This window comes from Cupressus sempervirens, chromosome 7, assembly GCF_028749045.1.
Source record: "Cupressus sempervirens isolate cs-2001-9-10 chromosome 7, ASM2874904v1, whole genome shotgun sequence".
Classification (NCBI taxonomy): domain Eukaryota; kingdom Viridiplantae; phylum Streptophyta; class Pinopsida; order Cupressales; family Cupressaceae; genus Cupressus; species Cupressus sempervirens.
This window is the reverse complement of record NC_143124.1, coordinates 799074190-799097443: the sequence shown is the minus strand read 5'-3', so window position 1 is coordinate 799097443 and position 23254 is coordinate 799074190. Positions and strand designations below refer to the sequence as shown.

General features: G+C 34.4%; 1 protein-coding gene across 2 annotated transcripts in view; it reads left to right on the top strand.

The window, feature by feature from the left end:
• NFXL2 (NF-X1-type zinc finger protein NFXL2) overlaps window positions 1–5933 on the top strand; it is a 133489-nt gene extending 127556 nt beyond the window's left edge. For both annotated transcript variants that reach the window (XM_089793043.1, XM_089793044.1), the window contains exon 14: window positions 5144–5933. In XM_089793043.1, the coding sequence (XP_089649169.1) occupies window positions 5144–5308 (165 nt within the window). In that variant the 3' untranslated portion in view covers window positions 5309–5933. The remainder of the gene's footprint in view (window positions 1–5143) is intronic.
• The last annotated feature ends 17321 nt before the right edge of the window (window positions 5934–23254 follow it).

Genomic DNA, 23254 nt, shown 5'->3' with positions numbered 1-23254 from the left:
AGACGTGCTTCCTCTGTATACCTAATTTTGTCCCTGTCAGGTAGTTGGAGGGTATTGTACACAAGGGAGGAAGCGAGTTGAAGGAAGTGTACGGCTTGGAGGGAGGAATGACTAAGTCGTATGGTAGTGGCTATGAGGCCACGTGTTGAAAGGTCGTACGGTGAGAGGAAGGAGGCCGAAGGGGAAGTAGGTTGTACAGTGATGGGAAGGTGGCTGTACGATGAGAGGAAAGAGGTCGTACGGTGAGACGTTGAAGGTGTATGGTGGATGTAGTTGTACGATTCAAGAAGGTAGTTGTACAGTGCTGGAATGGTGACCATACTATAGATGGGAGTTGTTTGTACGGTGAGTGTAGCAAATGGAAATGTACAATTTGTATGCTTGAGTGAGTTCACCAGTAACGGAAGATATGTGATGAATTCAATGATGCCAACACATAGTGAATTATATATGATATATTGAACACAGACTACTTGGTACACGAGAGAGAGAGAGAGAGAGAGAGAGAGAGAGAACAAATATATTCAATTAATCTCCGAATAATAATTATATTTGCAAACAAAGATGGTGTGCAGATTTGCCAGATCCGAGCAAGTAATATAGAGACGGAATAGGGTGAGGGTTGAATCCCACCGAAACCGGAATAGCCAAGTAGGAAATCAGATTCCTTTTGAGTTTTAGGAACTTGCTTCTTATCCTTTAAGAGCCATTTATCTCCATTCTTTAAATGCAAAACCAGGTCACCTTTGCCAACTATCTCACATGGTTCATTGTCACTAAGGTAAAGTCTACCAAGTTTGCCTCCTCCATAATTCTTGAAAGCTTCTTGACATGGAGTTGCATATATGGAGGCACCAGAATTCAACACCAACAAATCTGTTGTAGTTTAACATGTTGACAAGATTAGAGAACTTTCATTTCGTTCATATGTTTTGTTAACTTCGCTGTCCTTCAATTGATTGTGTGTTTTTTAGTATGACTGGCAATTCTTTGCAGCATGTCCTTCACCACAAAAGCAACCACCTCTGTTTTGCCTTATACTTTGAACTCCTTGCATATTTTGATCTCCTTTGATTGCTATTCCTGTGATGGGGACACAACCCAACAACCAGAATAGACACAATAGAAAGGGGGAATTACATTAACTAAGAAAATAAGCTGGTACAAACAGTGCAGAGAAAATAAACTCAAAACATGCCCTGCGGGCTTACAATAGCATAGATCTGGAGAATATTTCTCCTTTTAGCACCTCCTCTCAAGCTCCAACCCGAACTGCCTTTTACAATGCCATAAACCTCCTTAAATAGACCCCGGAGGTTAAGGACTAGGAGTACATTCTAGAAAGTGCTAGTGGGCATCCACCGACAAAATAGAAGGTTCCGGAAGCTGCGTTAGAAGTCGGTGCAATTCTAGAAGAATCCAGAAACGGTAGCCGAACTTCCGGGAGGCATAACTTTTGAACCGTAACTCCGATTGACGAACCGTTTACATTTTCGGAAAGCTCTCGAAGCGCTCTATAGCCCTATGGACAAGCTTCGCTCGTCCCCCATTTTTCGACCCTTTTCGAGGCCATTTAATGCCCCAAACTTGACTCTGAAGCATTCTTAGGGGGTCTCCAAAACCCGAAAAATTGCAATAACTTTCAAACCGTGGGGCCTTTTGACCTGATTCTTTTTCTGGAATGCTCTAAATCTTGATTACATTCATCTGGCCAAGTCACACCTTCTAGGTCACCAAAATGATGGTCAAATTGCATGCTCCTATTTTTTCGGGATTTTTAAATGAACTGATAGTTGAAGTATGAGAGTTGGAACCTTTATTTGAGCCAAATGGGTATCCAAAAATGCAAAGACATAAAATAGAAACTAAGTCTAAGTACATTTTTTTGGGTGACACAGGATTGCCCTTATACCTCTGGATGCTCCTGCATCATCCTGCCTCTTTTTTGATGCCTCCCTCTATTGGCAAAAATCAAGGCATTACCCAATGGGGTTCCTTAATTTTTTTCTTATGTATTTGTCAAGAAAACTGCCTGCAACATCATCAAACTTCAATTTTCTTTTGAGATGACCCTTACCACGAGGGCCTCGTAAGAGCAATACTGGACTGCGGAAATTTGTCAAATACTTGGCATACACATGAGGAAAGAATGTAATTCTTTGAAACAATTCACCAAAATAACAAGTTCAATGGTTAATGATAATACCAACAGTATTTAGCGCAGACCTATAGCAGAATAGCGAATTCTTCTTGTATCCAATAATGGAAATGAATAACAAGTCTGGTTCAAACGCAAACTTGATTTGCAAAGAGTAGACGGTTCATCTATATTTTTCTAACAACCAAATGAGTATCAAAAACCTGAAATTCGAGCCTCTATATGAAATACTGATGGCAGATTCCTTCCTTGAAGCTGGTCCAGTTTGGGTCGAATTGAGCTCTGATTCATTCCCGCCTGTTCAAAGTGGATTAGCCATTCTTTGCTGTGTATTCAACCATGACCCGTAGTTGTAAATCAATGTCGACCCCTGCAATACATAAGGAATTCCTGCGATTTTTAAAATGATCTTCCCAAACTCCACGCTGATGACAGTAATATCTGCGGATGCTGTAGGAAGTCGCCGAAATTAATATAAGAAGATGCCTCTCCCGTCCGATCACCTTCCTCTAATCTCTGATCCAATTGCTTGCAGAAGAGTGAAATGAAATCGAAAACTTCTAGGCTGTTCTCCGATCTGCCCTTCTACGGTTTGCTTCTATTGCCGGCTAGATGCGATATTCAACTCCTCCATCGTTCTGCCTGTCCGGATGAGGACTGAGCCGTCTGGTTTTTAGTGATGACCCTACAACTATTTTGCACACAATTTCCACCACAATCTGCTTATACAGCCGGCTTGATGCGATTTTTATTATTAATTGCAACCTTAAATCGAAATGCTAGACCTGATGTGAACTGAGCCGTCAAGGGTCAAGGGTGACCTGGTAACAATTCATGCGCAATTTAGACCAGGGTGGAGAGATTTATGATTCCAAATGTGTTCCCAGTTTCCTTCAGATTCCTCCAGTTCTGCAATAATTAATTCCTTTTTACTGACCCTTCAATGATCAACAAACCACAATGTTTTTGGCCTTAGGCCACAGATCTCTGCCCAGGTGAAATGACTGTAGTGTCACCTCCAATTTTGCAAAATTCGGGTGATATTTCACACTCTCAAAATTGCTTATCAATGGGAGTTATCGTTCCCAAAGATAATTTGAGAATTTGCAGACCAAATGACTACAAATCGCTCCAATTGGAATAGAAGTCGAATCCACAAAACCGTTTGTCCAAATGGGTGCCTCCTGTACTCTATTTATTCACTTTTTGAGAAGTCACTGGAAGCTTCTAGAAACGTCTTTTATAATATCTTATTATAATGCACTTTATTATTAAATAACTTTATAAAATTAAAAATGCAATCTCAATTCAACATTAGAACATGTAGGCCCCAACTTACTGGATGTAAGATTAATTGTACTCTCCGAGAGCAAAATGCAATCATCTGGCAACAGTAGGACTCTCTCTCCAAAATCATTTGCCTACGAGAGTTGATGATAGGCAAATCTACTGTAGGAATCATGTCGCTAGAAAGGGGACATGACATCTTTTTCCAGATACCAAATTGCTGATTGCCATCACTACTCCTTCTGAGTTATTTGGTAGAGTGCACATCAACTAAATAGCTTTGACTTAATCATCTAGATTTATACTTACCAAAATCAATTGACTAATCAGGGTATTAAATTCATTTAAATGATTCAACATATTTCCCCTTATTATATTTTGAGATTATGTGACTTCTTGATGAGAAAAACTTTATTCAAAACTGAAGTCATTTCAATGTTTCATACACATATCAGATAGTGGGTCCAACAATCCTTTTGATGTTGCTTCTAAAGAGACATTAAAAAGAATGCTGCTAGATAGAGAGAGGATCATAGTTGCTCTCACCTTTTTGTCCAATTTCTCCCACTCATCAGTCATCTAATTCTGCTTCTTGACATTCCTTCCAGCACAAGTGAATGATCTCCTTTCCTTAGCAAAGATTCCATCCTGCATCTTCCACAATCCAAAACTCTGCCCAGTACATTTTGAACTTCTTTATTCATACACTCGTCATCCTTTCTATAAAAATTTCACCAATTTCCAAACAACACCCTCACTGAGCTCTCATACCAATTGTTGAAATAAGAAAAGCAGATAAAACAACTCAGAAACAGAATTAGACAGGACATAAACCATGAACTCATAGTGGCTCACCAATATGGCTATACTTATGTTGAAGCAGGTGATAAACAATAATCTCTGTTTTTGTACCTTCATACAGCATCAGCTTATGCTATCAATCATAATTAAATAATTGCATTATCGACATCCACATATGTATTTCTTGATATAGTGCCCCTTCAAACTTCGACACTTTTCATCCACTCGATAGCTTGATAAAAAAGTCGTGTTGTTAGAATATATGTGTCATGAATTAGTGGTGTTTTATATCTGTCATTGACAACAATAAGCCAAAGATTGCTTCAGTTGCAGTAGAATAGATTATCTATGGGAATTAACTTCATTAAGAGAGTCAGATGGTTATAGATAAGATATTTCTATTCATACTGTTGTGAATATTGTGATTAAGAAATAAATCATTTTGTAGTCAAATGGGTGATAACCATGAGGCTTCTTTCTCTCCTAGTTTGACATATTGTAAATGTTCCAGTTTAGACGTGAGGCTTTTTCAGATGTTATTTGGTTATGTAATTTTCACACTGAATTACTTGTGTTCTAATTGACAACAATATAGAAGCTGAGTTCTTCAATTGCTGTAGACTAGATTATCTCTGAGGCTTTAAGATAGATGGTCACAGGTAAAATACTTTTATTCACTTTTTCATTTAAAATAGTTTTCTTGAGCAATGTACATCATAGGCTATCCCAGCTGCCTAGCGTTTTCAAAGGATAGGTAATTGTAAATTTAAATTAGCATTTGATAGTATCTTTTTGTGCGAACAATTATGCTTTCAAGTTTTTATTAATGCATATACAGTTGTGGAATTGTAATGTGTAAGGACTTTTATGTTGACCTTGTATCTATGTTGCTTGCAGGGAATATTCAATAGAATATGCAAGTGGGTACTTATAGTTTTGTTTCTATTGGTGTTTGTTGGAGCAATATATTCTGGGTATAGAGGTATCCTATGCCTATCTGATTGGATGAACGAACTGGATGAGAGACGCCCAAAGAAGAGGATACCAGGAAGTTTAATTTAGCGTTGGTTTCTTGTGGATGCTGCTAGGTGTCTTATTATGTGCATATATTATCTTGTAATCCATGGTTTTATATAAGCATGCCATCTGTCATTTCCTTGCTTTGGTTTCCATGTAAGGAAGCAGCATGGATTTTATGGTTCTCTCATCACTTTGGTCATTTTTCTCTCCTAGTTTGTACAGCTGGGAATTTTACATCATCCCTGGTTAGGGCATGTGGGTAGAGTTCAAACAGTAGTAGTTTTGTTTCAGGATTTATATTTTCTTAATCACCTTTCTTCATTTTCTTATTTTTAGTAATTTATTTGTAATATGAAAAGCATCTGTTTAGGCTTGCTCCATTCATATTTGATTGCACACTCCCTCGTTGAATTCACAAGTCTGGAGGCAAATAGGGTTGTACACCTCACTGAATAATATATAAAGTAAATGAGATTCATTTACTAAATTGATGCCTTGGTTGGCAGTACCCTAACAGGTAACATTTTTTCAAACCCACTATTGTGTTTTGGAGTTATTAGAATTGGGCTACAGTATTTTAAAGTAACCATTTTATTAATTGTTACACATTCTTTCTTGATGAGGAATATTTGAAGCCTCTGATTAATACAACATTCATTTTCAATAATTTGGTTAGATTTGATGAAGAAAAATGACTGCCTCAATTATCTTGTTTCTTCCTACAGTGTGAGTGTATGAATTTCTTTGTGTTAATTTAGAGGAAATTATGGAATATTACTGTATAGATATGTTCTCAAAATTAGTGATGGAATTTCTAACGTTTTGAATATGTTATTAACTGAGATATTGGTCTGTAATGTATTAAGTGGCCATAAGTTTTTCTTTATGTTCATTGGCATAGATATGTTCTCAAAATTAGTGATGGAACTTCTAACGTTTTGAAAATTTTATTAACAGAGATATTGGTCTGTAATATATTAAGTGGCCATAAGTTTTTCTTTTATATTCATCGGCACAGTATGTTGAAAGTATATTAACTCTTGGATGCCTAGTTTAAAAACCACTCGGGATAAGGTAAGCAAGCTTTGTTTGTAGCACAGTTAGGCACCTCTTGCAAGGAGTATGGGGCAGTTCCATATTATTTTCATCATATGTAGACCTTAAAACAAATGGCTCGTATCATGTGCTATAAAAGCTTCTTTACTTTTCTTTTCTTTGTTCCCTAATGACATGGTGGGATTACAAAATGCATGTCATAAGTTTTTATATGTGATTCCAGCAATGACATTAATGGTCCACAGAATTGTTTTGTTTGATATGAAATATTTGTATGGGTTAGGTCAGATATTTCCCAACATGACCCAACCCATCTTGCTTGGTTAAGTTTTACGTTTGTGCTCTGATGCAGTAATAATTGTGTGTGCCATTTTTCTGTTCTTTGATAAATATTTTCATGGATTTTAAAACTTTGGATTTAAGTTTTTTTAACATGATTCCTTCATATTTTATTTGTTAAATAGAGATAAGTTTCACAGTTTTATATATATATCCCTTTTGAGGAGGATAAAGTTAATGCGTCCTTGAATGATTGCATAGTGATAAAGCTAAGGTGTTAAGGTGTTTATTATTTACTATTTTTTGTTTTTGTTTGTGGAGATCAACCAAGTACTCCACATGGCACATTGAGATTACCTTATATTCAAAATTGGGAGACTGGGTGCACTAAATTGATTATGATAACTCCCTGAATGTTTGGTGTTCTTGTGGTGAATTGGGTCATGCTTCCACTAGTTGCTTGAGAAATAAGGAACGTGACCTTTTCTTTTTCTTTTTTTGGAAGAAAATGGATAGAAAAGTCAACTTCTAAGTAGTCATGTACTTTTTGTTAGGAGGTTCAAAGAAAGTAGATATTAAAGGGAAATGTCCCTTATGGATTATTCAATGTTGTGTGTCTCTTGCAAAGTTTCGGGGAGAATGATCCTTGTACAAGAAGAGACACGTAGCATTTAGTTCACGTCGATTATTATTTGAGTTTGAGGTAGTTCTTAAAATCTTGTATTGTCAAGTTTTACAAATTATTGTAGGAAGATTAACAATTGACAAACCATGTATTCATTGTTGAGATTTATTATGAACAAAGAATTTGTAATGTTATCGAAAGTTTCAGAGATGCTCCTGAATAGTTTAGGTCATGTTTTCGAAAGTTTCGGAAATGCTTCGACGGTTTCGATAATGTTCTTGAAAGTTTTTCTTTGAAGGCTTCGATAATGTTCTTGAAAGTTTCAGAGAAAGGTTTCTATTCTGATACCACCATAATGTCCCTTTCCCAAGGTCATCACGAAAGTCTTTTCTCCATGAAACAAATGCACTATTTAAAACACAAGTCTTGCTAGTTCTTATGTCTGTATGAAGAGGGAGAAGAGGGCGTACAACTCAAGGAGGCATGTTGTACGATAGGATAAACATGTGATGGTTGTATAATATTTGGGGGGAAGTCGTACAGTCAAGGGGTGTAGCCGTACAGTGAAGGTGAGGGGTGATGTATGGTGTGGAGGAGTTGGCAACATTGTAAGAGGGGAGGTAATGAGGTCATATGATATCATAAACTAGGTCGTACAATGGGAGTATTGCAAGGCCATACGGTAGTACAGTGGCAACAGGTGTATTGCAAGGACCAAATCGTACAACAGTGTGTGCGAAGGCTCATAGAGGTGTATTGGAGGATGATGTGGTGTGTTGGGGATGTGGGGTGTGGATCTATGGTGATGCAAGTGATGTAGTACGACAAGGGGAATGCAGGGAAGTTTGGCAATGCTATTTGTAATGCGAATAAAATATATTAAGCACAAATAACTTGCAGAAGCTAGAGACCAAATAAATACACACTTGTTACCGAATAGTAATGATATTTTCACATATAAATGATGCTCCAACTTGCCAGATCCGAGCCAAGAAGTACACAGATGGAATAAGGTGAGTTGAATCCCACCGAAACTGCACAAGCCAGATAGGGAAGATCTCACTTCCGAAATGGCGAACAACAAAGAATTCCAACGAGAATTTAGCGTACAGAGAAAATAATCTAAATTGCTTACCTACGACTACCTACAAGTTGCACTTAAATGCCCATTGGGGAAAACCTTTCTGAGGCTGCACAAAGATAGCCAATGGCAACACTTACCAATGGAAACTAAAATAAAAATAGGTTCGAGATATATATTAAATCAATCGGAACCACAAATACAAATAATAACTTGGGCCCCATATTAATTAATTAAATGTTTTTTTATTATATTATTTAAATTTTGGGATTAGTTAATAAATTAATTTAATTAAATTATTACATTAAAAATTGGGGACATTACAAATCCTTGCCGGCTAAAGATTGCTTGTCCTCAAGCAATACGCAAACTCCATGGTCCCAAACCATACACAGATGCATATTGCTATATTTGTTGAAAACTCCATGCTTTTTCAAGATCACTAATTCAATTGTGATGAGTAGATTGCCATTCGAACTCCAGTGCACCACTGTGATACAAACATTGTTGTAGCCTTCACCAGGATCCCAATGACACAAATTGATGAAATCTTTCACGTCATTATGTTAAAAAATCTCTTTGGGTATGGTCATGCACACAGACGTTGATGTTGGCACAAACTTACCCACTGACACAACCACAATGACCACTATTATATTCCTGACGGATGAAACCTTGACAAAGAGAGCTTCAGTGGTGAGAACGTCTATGAAAGGGGGTTTGACTGTAAGAACCTCAACGACAATAGTTTCGGTGAAGGGTGTCGCGATAATGGGAGCTTCAGCAAAGAGTACCTCAGTAAAGGGAACCTTGGTAGAAGAAACCTTAATGGAGAGTACCTCGACAACAAACAAAATTTTAGTTGCAAATAAAACCTCAATGACACATAAAATCCTTGTTGAAGCCTCGATGATGGATAGAGCCTCAACAACAAGCAATGCCTCAATGGCAATAAACGTAGCTATTGTGATTGATGTAGCTACAATGACAGACACATAATGATGATGAAGATTGTCATGAAGTCATCGACAGACAACTACAACAACAGATACACCCTTGACAAAAGATACAGACTTGATGTTAATGACGGACATGATGACGTTGACAGACACCACAACGGTGACGAACATGATGATGGACTTGGCAATAGACATGGGTGTAGTGATGACAATGGACACAATGAAGATGACATACATGATGACGACGACAACGGTGTCAAACATGGCAATGGACAAGGTGGTGGTGATGAGAACAAACACAATGATGATGCAGATATGGTGACGATGACAACAACAGACACAATCACGTTGATGGACAAAAACTCAATGACGGACACAAACTCGACGTCGATGGTGAACATGATGGTGACAGACATGAACTTGGCATCGATGATGGACACGATGATGACAGACAAACTTGACGACGGACATGGATTCGGTGTCGATAGACACAACGATGATGGATACAAACTCGATCACAAACACAGACTTGGCGTCAGTGATGGGCATGATGGTAATGAACACAAACTCAACGATGAACACGAACTCGACGACGGACACAGACTTGATGATGGACGCGGACTTGACGACGAACACGGACTTGATGTCAGTGACGGACATGACGGACACAACGGTGACAGACACAAACTCGTCGATGATGGACACATTAGTGACGGACATGAACTCGATGATGGACACAGACTCAGTGTTGGTGACAGACATGACAGTAATGGACACGTTAGTGACAAACATGGACTCGATGACGGACACAAACTTGGTGTCAGTGATGGACATGATGGTGACAGACACGAACTCGATGACGGAAATGGACTTGGCGTCGGTGATAGACACGTTGGTGACAGACACGACAATAGTGACGGACACAGACTCGGTGTCAGTGATGGATATGACGGTGATGGACATGATGATGGTGACAAACATACAACCTCAGCGACAGACAAGACCACAATGATGGACATAGCTTCGGTGACAGACATAGAACCTCGACAACAAACACAACCTTAGTAATGGACACAGTCTCGAGGACGAACACAAACTCGATGACAGAATGAGCCTCAACAACAGACACAGTTTCTATGATGGACACAATTTCAGCAACTGATAAAACTTCCTCAACGGATAGTGACTTGGTGATAGGCACAACTTCAGTGATGGGCACAACTTGATCTATCCATGTCTTAACAAGATCCATGCAAGCATCCTCTTCATTTTTTTGGAGTTCTCCCCATGTTGGTGTAGTAGAAAGATTTAGTGAATCCTCCTGGAGTGACCTTGTAATCATGCCTTTATTATGTAAAGCATCACCCTTATCATTGTCATCCATTTTCTCCCACTTGTGCAAATGAGATATTAGTTTTTCTTCACAATGCTTGAAAACATTATTGACCAATTTATATACTGCTATAGAGGGGATACATTCTAGATTATGAATAGCTAATAACATAGATGTGATGGGTTGGGATATTTCATCCATCTCTTCAATGCATGAAATCATAAGACTCTTCATAGCAACTAGAATCTTAGTATCATGATCTTGCTTGATGGTGACCAAGAACTGATGAAACATATCATGGACCAAATTTTGCAATTCGAGATCTAAGAGAAGGTTACTTTGACATTGCACAATTCTCCAATATTGTAGATCTCCTACCAAAAGGGTCACTACTAAAGTCATCAGGACTTTGAAAGTTGTCAACTATCAATTGCAATACCTCTATCATGGTGTTATCATCATATGGTGCTCTAGGAGCCAAAATTCTCAAGATCTCACTGAGACATGTTGCAACTACCAATCTTTTATCCTTGTCATGGTGTTTCAAAAGCTTGGGTTGACTTAAGGCATCCTTAATCGACAAGAGGATTCTCTGTATAAATCTTGAAGGTAATTGATTCACCTGACACAAACATACTTCCAATATATTTAATGGAAGATCAACACCCTCACTAAGCTCTTTGCCAATCTTTTGTAGCGCCTTCAACCACCACTCTCCATCACTATTCAGCACCATAGTGTGATTTGAATACCAAAATCTCTTAATCATCCCAACAAGCTAGCAAGATCACCAACTCTGATACCACTATAATGTTCCTGAACGGTTTCAGTAGTGTTCCCAAAAGTTTTGGAGATGCTCCCGAATGGTTTTGGTAATATTCCCAAAAGTTTGGGAAATGCTCTGACTGTTTTGGTAATATTCTCAAAAGTTTTGGAGAAAGGTTTCTGCTCTAATATCACTGAAATATTTTGAGCGGTTTCGGTAATGTTCCCGAAAGTTTCAGAGATGCTCTCGAATGGTTTCGGTAATGTTCCCGAAAGTTTCGGAGATGTTCCTGAACAGTTTCGGTAATGTTCTCGAAAGTTTCAAATAAAGGTTTCTGCTCTGATACCATTGTAATGCCCCTTTCCCAAGGTGACCACGGAAGTCTTTTCTTCGTGAAAAAAATGCACTATTTAAAACACATCCTGCTAGTTCTTATGTATGTACGAAGAGGGAGGAGAAGAGGTTGTAAGGCTCAAGGAGGCAAGCTGTATAGTAGGATAAACATGTGATGGTCGTATGGTATTTGGAGGGAAGCTGTACAAGCAAGGAGTGTAGCTATACAATTAAGGTGAGGGGTGATGTACAATGTGGAGGAGTTGGCAACCTTGCGAGAGGGGAGGTAATGAGGTCATGAGATATTATAAACTAGATCGTATAATGGGAGTATTGTAGGGTCGTACGGTAGTACGATGGCAACAGGTGTATTGCAAGGAGGGTTGCACGGTGTCAAGGACCAGACCATACGAAAGTGTGTGGGAAGGCTCACAGAGGTGTATTGGAGGATGTCGTGGTGTGTTGGGGACGTGGGGTGTGGATGTAGGGTGATGCAGGTGATGCAGTATGGCAAGGGGAATGTGGAAAGGTTGGACAATGCAGTTTGTAATGCAAATAAAATATATTAAGCACAAATAACTTGCAGAATCCAGAGACCAAATAAATACACACTTGTTACCGAATAGTAATGATATTTTCACATATAAATGATGCTTTGACTTGCCAGATCCAAGCCAAGAGGTACACAGACAAAATAGAGTGAGGGTTGAATCCCACCAAAACCGCACAAGCTAGACAGGGAAGATCTTTCACTTCTGAAATAGCGAACAACAAAGAATTCCAACGAGAATTTGTAGTATAGAGAAAATAATCCAAATTGCTTACCTACGATTACCTACAAGCTATGCTTAAATACTCGTTAGGGAAAACCTTTCCAAGGGTGTACAAAGATATCCGACGACAACACCTACCAATGGAAACTAAAATAAAAGTAGGTCCAAGATATATATTAAATCAATTGGAACCACAAATACAAATAATAACTTGGGCCCCATATTAATTAATTAAAGGCCTTTTTATTATATTATTTAAATTCTGGAACCAGCTAATTAATTAATTTAATTTAATTACTACATTAAAATTTGGGGACATTACAGAACTTGTGAAAGTAAACATTAGATAATGTTTGTGTAGCTAGAGAGTTGTGGGAGCATTACAGTTACATGAATGATGGTGTTTTTTTCATGACTTACCATATAAGTAATGATTAAACACATTGGTTAAAAAATAACAATATAATCATGCGAATCATTTTGTTTATTTAGAAGTAGATAGAATTGTATTGGAGCCATTTAGACTCAACAAATTAAATGAATATATAAATCATTTTATTTGTAACAAATGACTATTGAAAAAAATAGAGAAAAAATGTTGAGATCAACATAACAAAATGTTAGTATAATTGAACAAATTTTTTTAATAACAATCATAAATCAAAAGTATAATTCAAATATCGTATTGTTAATTTAATAATAATTTTAAAAATGTATTAAAAAAAGAAATACCATTAAACATCATTTTTTCTTGAATATTGTATTTGTTCAAATTGTTTGACATTAATGTTTTGTCAAGTGGAGGAAATGGACATGTTTATTATGCTGAGAGGCATTCTATACAATGGCAGCACAAATGCCCAACACGAGAATATGCCAAGATTCCTTGTCAATAAAAAAGAAAAGGCAGGAGTTACAAACTTCTAAATTAAATATTAAATTATTAAATCATAAAATAAAAAATATTCCCAAAATAATAGTTGACCGAAATAATAGTACCCAGAAAATATGCCCCTAAAAAATAGGGCCCGAAAAAATAGGGGCGAAACAATTTCAATATGATTTATTTTTTTGTTGAATATAATTTTGCATTCATATTCATGCTTGTTTTTTGTTGGGAGTGGGGGAATTTGAATTAACTTCGTGGAATGTGAAGAGACATCTATTGGGGGAGATGAGGAGTCTCTCACAAGCTATAAAATAAAGACTTCTCATTTCATTTTCATTTTATGATTTTGCCAGAAGGAAGAGGTGGAGATTGTTGGAGTTTTTGAACAAGAGTAGATTGAAGTTTTGGAGTAAATTTTTTTGCTTCTGAGATTTCTATTTTTTATTTAGATTTAGATGTAGATGTAGATTCAAATTCAAAATTAGTTATAATATTCTACTTTGATTTATATTTCAATTTCAATTAGTTCCATTTAGATTTAAAATTATATTCGAAATTGTTTACGCTTGCATTTAATAGTTTAGTCTTGCATGTTTGATTTAAATTTAGATTTGCGTTCAAAAAATTTTGAGTTATATATTTTATAATACTTTTCATTTGCATATTTTAAAAGTGCATGTTTCAAATTAGTTTTAGATTTGCATGTTTCATATTAGTTTTAGATTTACATATTTCAAAATAATTTTAGTTTGCATGTTTTAGATTTGAATGTTTCATAATAGTTTTACATTTGCATGTTTCAAAGTATTTATATTTTCATATTTCAAAGTATGATTTTATCATTTATGTGGATGACAATGTCACCATATCAACACAATTTATACTTTATTAAAATTAATGATTTATTTAAAGTGCATGAATCATATATTTAGTATATATTTTATCATTTTCAGGTTATAAAATATAAAAATTTCTCGAAATAATACTTGGCCAAAATAATATGAAGCCAAATAGATACTAAAATAATAGGATCTAAAAAAATAAGGCCAAAAAAATAGAACCCAAAAAAGTAAGGCTGAAATAATTTCATTAAATTTTTAAATATAAAATATTTTCTTTTTGTTAAATTTATTTTTTGCATGCACATTCATGCTTATTTTTTGTGGAGAGTGGGAGAATTTGAAACAAATTCGTGGAATGTCAAAAGACATCTATTGGGGGATATGAGGAGTCTCTCATAAGTTATAAAACAAATGCTCCACATTTCATTTTCATTTTGTGTTTTTACAGGGAGGAAGAGGTGGAGATTATTGGAGTGGATTAGAGTTTTTGAAGAGTAGATTAAAGTTTTGGAGTAATTTTTTGCATGTGAGATTTCTATTTTTAATTTAGTTTTGCATTTAGATTTAGATTTAGTTATGTATTTAGATTTAAATGTAGATTTAATTTCAAAATTAGTTATAATATTTTCTTTTGATTTAGATTTTAATTTCAATAAGTTTCATATAGTTTAGTCTTGCATGTTTGATTTAGATTTAGAATTCAAATTGAATCAAAATATATTTGATTTAGATATTTGATAATACATTTCATTTGCACATTTTTAATGTGCATATTTCAATTTAGAATAATATTTGCATATTTGCATATTAGTTTTAGATTTGCATATTTCAAAATGTTTTTGGTTTGTATGCTTTAGATTTGTATGTTTCATAATAGTTTTATATTTATATGTTTCAAAATATTTATATTTTTCATGTTTCATAATTAAATTTTATCATTAATATGGATGGCAAGGTCACCTTATCAATAAAATTTGTATTTTATTAAATTTAATGATTAATTTAAAATAAAAAAATCGCATACTTAGTTTATATTTTACCATTATTTAATTAGATTAATTATGTGTTTTATTTAAATATTTTTCATAGTATATATAATTTTTTTATTAATATTTATGTTTGTAATGTTTGAAAAGTGGAAGATAATGCCACCATATTTCAAGCATTACAATCTAACTATTTCATTTGAAATATTTTTTATTTTTATTTATGTTATTTTAAAAATTATTCATTTGAAAGAATTTTTGTTAATTGTGAATGCTTTTTTATTTTGATAATTTCTATATGTTGATGTTTGTTTATAAGTTTGCAGGTTACTATTTGAGTTATGGATGCCTCGAACAGAGAATCAAATATTATTTGATACTAGCCTAACTACTTCAATGACCTCAAATGATTTTTTTGAGACCGAGTTTGACAAATGCCTACAAATAATTAAAGAGATGTGCATAACTATAATTAAAGTTGTGGGGAACACAATATTTCCAATTTACCATGTTGAGGAAATGGAAGTAATGCATATGAAAGATGCATAAAAATTCATGTGTGACACATCTACAAAAGTGGATGGATTTCCCTCAATGATGAAAGAAATCTTTCATGATCATTGTTCAAACAAAGGTCACAAAAGAATCCTAATTATTGAAGAATGTGACATGTATTTACACCATTACAAAGATTTTTATTTTTTGTATGTGGTTCATTCTTGTCTCCATTTTTAGAATTTTACTTCTAATTAATTGTATTGGCAATTTTGTTTCTGCATTGTTCTATGTAACTTTCATGAAGAAGAGAACAAGAAAAAATAAATTTATTATTGTACAAAATATATCTTTAATGGATGTGGCTACTAAATATGTTAATTACGAAAGAAAATCATAAGTCTAAATAGATGTCCTTAATGATAAGTACATTTATTGATTACAATTCTTAATCATTGCAATAAAAATTGCATTAGCATTATTAAAAATTCAACAATATATAATGTTCTCACATCATCATGGAGAAATAATTTCCATAAAATTTATTGTTATATATTCTTTCACACTTTTTACATCATCTAAATAATTGTGTTGGGAATTATAATTTCCCTTTCATGAATTAAATTTTTTCCATTATTTGAGTCATTTGTATAACACATATCCCAAATTTGACTATACTTGTACTCCAAATACTCCAACACTACACCTAAATCTCATACTTCCCTTAACCATGTCCCTTATTTTAGTGTAACATTTAAACACTTATTAACCCTAACCATAACATCGAGTGTCATATAAATGAAATTGTAAACCTTGGATCCTAACTCTAACTCTTACTCTATATATGACTATACTAAGCATTTAGTAAATTATATACCTTAACCTAACCCTATATGTATTAGATACTAGAAATAATATTATATTTTTAATAAGTGGAAAAAAAAAATTATATATATATATATATATATATATATATAGAGAGAGAGAGAGAGAGAGAGAGAGAGAGAGAGAGAGAGAGAGAGAGATTAGGGGTGTATCTAGAGATTAGAGAGAGGGATTAGGGGGCGTATCTAGAGACTAGAGATAGAGAGAGATTAGAGGGTATATTTAGATAGGGGGAGATATTAATTGGTGTAGTTAGAGAGTAGAGAGAGAGAGAGAGAGAGAGAGAGAGAGAGAGAGAGAGAGGATGGGAGAGGGAGGGATTACATTATTAAAAAGGTTAATAACTTGTATCACAATAGCACTAATCATGGGTACTATAATAGAACTAATGCACATAACAATTTAACCTAACAATTACCCTAACACTAAGGTAAACTGTAATAATAGCACTAACATCAACTATAATATGATTAATAACCTAGAAATAACCTTAACCGCAATAATAACACAAATCTGAACTCTATCTCTAATTCTAACTCTAACTCTAAATCTGACTCTGACTCTTACCCTAACCCTAACCCTAATCCTAACCCTAACCCTAACTCTAACTCTAACTCTAATTCTACCCCTAACCCTAACCTTAACCCTTTATAACCCTAACTCTATACTTAATTCTAACCCTAACCCTGAGCCTTACTATAACCCTAATCCTAAGTATTATTCTAACTCTAATGCTAATTTTAACCCTAAACCTAACCCTAATTTTAACCCATATTCTAACTCTAACCCTAACTCTAACTCCAACTCTATCTCTGACCCTAAACCTACCCCTAATTCTAAGCCTAACACTAACTCTAACTCTAACCCTAACTATAACTATAACTCTAACTCTAATTGTAACCCTAACCCTAACCCTAACCCTAACCCTAACCCTACCCATCATCCTAACCCTAACACTATATATAATACTAAGCCTAACCCTAACACTATATGTAACTCTGACTCTAACCCTAACACTAATTCTAATCCTAACCCCAACCCTAATTCTAACCCTAAATCTAACCCTAACTCTAACCCTAAATCTAACCCTAACTCCAACTCTATCTCTAACTTTAATTGTAACTCTAACTTGATCCCTAACTCTAACTCTAATTCTAACCCTAACCCTAACCCTAACCCTAGCCTCAATTCTAGCCCTAATTCTAACACTAACACTAACCCTAACTCTAACACTAACACTAACACTAATTATAACCCTAACCCTAATGCCAAACATAACTCTAACTGTAACCCTTGTGCTAACCCTAACCCTAATTCTGACCCTAACTCTATCTAACCCTTCTTCTAACTCTAATTCTAATTCTAACTCTAACTCTAGCTCAAACCCTAACTCTAAATCTAACCCTAACCCTAACCCTAATTCTAAGCCTAACTTTAATTCTAACCCTAACACTAATTCTTACCCTTACCCTAACCCTAACTCTAACTCAATCTCTAACCCTAATTATATTTGTAATCCTAATTCTAACCCCAACCCTAACTCTAATCCTAACTCTAACTCTAACTATAGCTCTAATTCTACCCCTAACCCTAACCTATATATCTCTAACTCTAATCCTAATTCTAACCCTAATCCCAATTCTAACCCTAACCCCAACTCTATCTCTAACTTAAACTCTAACTTGAACCCTAACTCTAACTCTAACACTAATTGTAACCCTAACCCTAATGCTAACCCTAACGCTAACCATAACCCTAACACTAACCCTAACCCTAACTCTAACACTAATTCTAACCCTTAACTTATTTCTAACCCTAAATATAACCCTAACCCTAACTCTTACTCTAACTCTAACTCTAACTCTAACCCTAAGTATTTTTCTAACCCTAACCCTAACCCTAATTGTATTTACAACCCTATTTCTAAACCTCACCCTAATTCTTACCCTTACCCTAACCCTAACTCTAACTCTAATCCTAACTATATTTGTAACCCTAATTCTAACCTTAACCCTAATCCTAACTCTAACTCTAATTCTAAACCTAAGCCTAACTCTAACCCTAACCCTAAGTCTAGCCCTCACCCTGACTCTAGCTCTAATTGTAACCTTAACCCTAACAATAACCCTAAATCTAATCCTAACTCTAATTCAAACTCTATCCCTCACCCTAATTTTAATCCTAACTCTAACTCTAACCCTAACCCTAACCCTAACACTAACCTTAACCATAAACATAACTCTACCCCTAACTCTAACCCTAAATCTAACTCTACCATAATTGGAATCTAACCATAACCCTAACCCTAACTTTAATCCTATCTCAAACCTTAACCCTAACTGTAACTCTAACCTTAACCCTGACTCAAACCCTAACCCTAACCCTAACCCTATCCCCATTATAACCCTAACCATAACCATAACGATAACTCTAAACCTAACCTTAACCATGAGCATTACTCTAACCCTAACCTTGACCATAAACATAACTCTACCCCTAACTCTAACCCTAATTCTAACTCTACCATAATTGGACTCTAAACATAACCCTAACCCTAACCCTAACTATAAGCATAATTCTAACCCTAACCTGAACCATGAGTATAACTCTAACCCTAGATCTGACTCTACCACAATTGGACTCTAACCCTAACCCTAACCTTAATTTTAATGCTGACTCAAAACCTAACCCTAACTCTAACCTTAACCTTGACTCAAACCCTAACCCTAACCCTAACCCTAGCCTTATTATAACCCGAACCCTAACCCTAATCATAACCATAACCATAACTCTAACCCTGACCTTAACCATGACCATAACTCTAACTCTAACCTTAACCATGACCATAACTATAACCCTAACCTTAACCATACACATAACTCTAATCCAAACCTTAACCATAACTCTATCCCTAACCTTAACCATAGCTCAAACCCTAACCCTAACTCCAACCCTAACCCTAACCCTAATTCTATCCCTAAGGTCAACATTAACTGTAATGGTAACTTTGTCCCTAACCATATATCTACGTATGACTATAACATTTTATATTACAATATCCCAAAAAATAAAATATTTTTTTAAATCTAAATTAAACTTGTTATATTAAATTTTTAAAAATATTTGACTCAAATTCTAACCCTAACCCTAACCCTATCCCCACTATAACCCTAACCATAAACATAGTGATAACTCTAACCCTAACCTTAACCATGAGCATTACTCTAACCCTAACCTTAACCATAAACATAACTCTAACCATAATTCTAAATCTACCATAATTGGATTCTAGCCCTAACCCTAACCCTAACCCTAACTATAAGCATAACTCTAACCCTGACCTTAACCATGAGCATAACTCTAACCCTAGATCTGACTCTACCATTTTTGGACTCTAACCCTAACCCTAGCCTTAATTTTAATCCTATCTCAAACCCTAACCCTAACTCTAACCTTAATCTTGACTCAAACCTTATCCTAACCCTAACCCTAACCCTAATCATAACCATAACCATAACTCTAACCCTAACCTTAACCTTAACCATGACCATAACTCTAACCCTAACCTTAACCATAAACATAACTCTAATACAAACCTTAACCATAACTCTAACAATAACTATAAACATAACTTTATCCCTAACCTTAACCATAGCTCAAACCCTAACCCTAACTCTAACCCTAACCCTAATGCTAACCCTAACCCTAATGCTAACCCTAACCCTAATTTTATCCCTAAGGTTAACATTAACTGTAATGGTAACTTTGTCCCTAACCATATATCTACGTATGACTATAACATTTTACATTACAATATCCCAAAAATAAAATATACTTTTTTATCTAAATTAAACTCCTTATATTAAATTTTAAAAAATATTTTGAAGCATAATTTTATAGTAACGTCATACAACTCTAATTAAAATTAATTAACAATTTTATAGTAACCTTATCAAAATAAAAAATAAAAGGTAAATATTTTTCCTATTGCACCGTGATTGCCACTAGCTTATATATACCTCTATATATATTACGTCGAGAGTAATCGTTCTCCAAGAGCCTATTTTTATTTAATCCCAAAGTTATTTTAATCGAAGTTGGGATTTATGAAAATACAAATAGGCACCTCGAGAAAGATTACTCTCGACATAATATATATAGAGGTATATATAAGCTAGTAATTATTATAATACCAACGTGTTTTATCTATTTAGTATGTAATAATATGTACAAGATATTATTATTACTTGTCACACCAATTGTTTATCACATTGTAGTAGTATAAAGTTTGGGAAATAAATTATTTTTCACTTTCAAAAATAAATAGCAAAGTCTTAACTTGCAATTGTTCCAACCAATAAGACCATCAATAAATTTTTGCTATCAAATTATTGAAATTTTAGTATATGCCAGTACTAAGTACTATATAGATGAAGAAAGTGTTTGAAAAATAAAAATGTATGATTGGATAGAAGAAAAAATAAAATGTAGCTCAATGAATGCCATAGAATCCTACCTCTCGATAGGAACTAATAAAATAAATATTTTTGAAACCACCCGAACATTGGGTCGATAGGTTAGTTTTATTGTAATGCTTTTCTTTTTGTAACCTCTTGGTTATTTGTTGGTGTCTAGTTGTGCATTATGCTCTATCCTTTTCACTACAAATGTCATGGGCTTTTTCGAAACATCCCTTACATAAAAAAGGGTTTGTTTGGTTCGTGGAATTAAAGAAACTAGGATTTCTACAAACCTTGGTTTAGCCAAATCAAGGTTTTGCAAATCTTCATTCCGATTTTTGGGATTTTACTTGAACTATTTGTTTCACTCGGAAGATGCATGTGAAGACACATTTTTTATGTGTAAGCTTGGAGTTGAAGGCAAATTTCAAAAAATAGTCCAATCTATTGTTTTTACACTCCTTAAAAAACATAACCAGGTTTTGATTTTCAATTCCTACTTACTAATAGGAAGTTGGAAAACCTGGTTTTGAGGCAAAATTGGAAGTCCGGTATGCTAATTCCATTTTGCCAATTTTGAAACAAATGCAGAAAATTTCAAATTCGGATTTTGAAAAAGACAATTCCTATCATCTTCTAGGAACCAAACAGACCCTAAAAGATTTTGTTTATTTCTTGCAATTGAATGCTTTTGCCTTTATATATATTTTATAATATATTTGCTATTAATAAAATAAAAAAAGCTTACAATATAAAATTGCCATTTTTAAAAGTTTAAATGCAACTTTTGACACCAACCCTAAGTTAGTAGAAATACTAATTCTAAGTATTAATTAGAAGAAAAATTAATAAGTCTTAGTCAATTGAAAATTGTAGAAAATCAATAATTTGAATTTCTATATAATCTTTGGTCTTATATAATATATATGTGAACAACATTGTTAATAATTGTAGACATTTATCATAATAAAATGAATTGTAGTATATTAAATTTTAGTGTAATTAATTTTTTTAAAAATAAACATATACCTACAGTTTTGTATCTAAACTTGATAAATTGAATTACTTGTATAACAAAATATAAGTCGTCACCTTAGACATTTGACTTATGGTTCTTGAAGGCATTTAAGATCTTGCCATTAGAAAAATGTAGTTGTCAATATCTTTTGTGAGTGAGTGAGTGTGTGTGTGTGTGTGTGTGTGTGTGTGTGTGTGTGTGTGTGTGTGTGTGTGAAAGAGAGAGAGAGAGAGAGAGAGAGAGAGAGAGAGAGAGAAAGTTGACTATTAATACACTTTGAAGATTATTTTATGTAATTTCCAAATCCATTTTTCCTTACAGATCTAAGAGTGCAATAAATTATTTAACAAGGCACTCAATCACTTGATTTCCTTTCTAATTAAACAATGCTTATCTAAGATTAGTACATGTATCTAGGGCATGTCTCAAGGTCATGTGGTCAAAAAGCCAATAGGGAAATAACTAGTGTCATTAAATGACATTTTTTTACTTAAATTATATTTATATTTAATTTAGAAATGGTGGTGGCCATCTTCCCTAAAGCTAGACAAGCTTATAATTTTATTAAATGTGGAGAGCAGATGAATCTATGAGAGCTCGGGGCTCATTCCAAGATAGAGGAATATTTGAGAGTGCAAGATATGCACTTTCAAATTATTAAATCTTGTCCATTCTTTGTAGGGTTACTACAAATTTATCATATATGTTCCATGGTGCTTTTATGTTGATGAGTTTGGGCCAAAAAATTGGAGAGGGTCATTCACAAAACACTAATTAGGAGACATCGCAACATCACATTGCATAGAAAGATTTTAAAGGTAACTAATGAAACAATCATATTTTGCAAATGCTTGTTACTTAGGCTAAGTAGTCTTAGTATGAAAAAATTCAAGAGAAACAAGAGGACATGGATAGGAGGAAACATCCAATAGTAAATCGGGGTTTGGTAACCTTTTACTTTTTACTATAGTTACCCCTAGTAATTAATAATTCTTCATAGCAATACATACGTAAAATAACCTTTAGAAAAGTAATTGGACCTCCAATATATGTTTGATATTTCAATTAAGGTACCAAACTATCTGATTTTTGTTGTTGTTCTCATTTGTGACTTAAATATAGGTTTCATCTTCTCACTAAATAACAATCCACTCTATAGAAGGTGTTACTTACTACTAGGTATAAATTGAACCATTATTGGGGTTCCT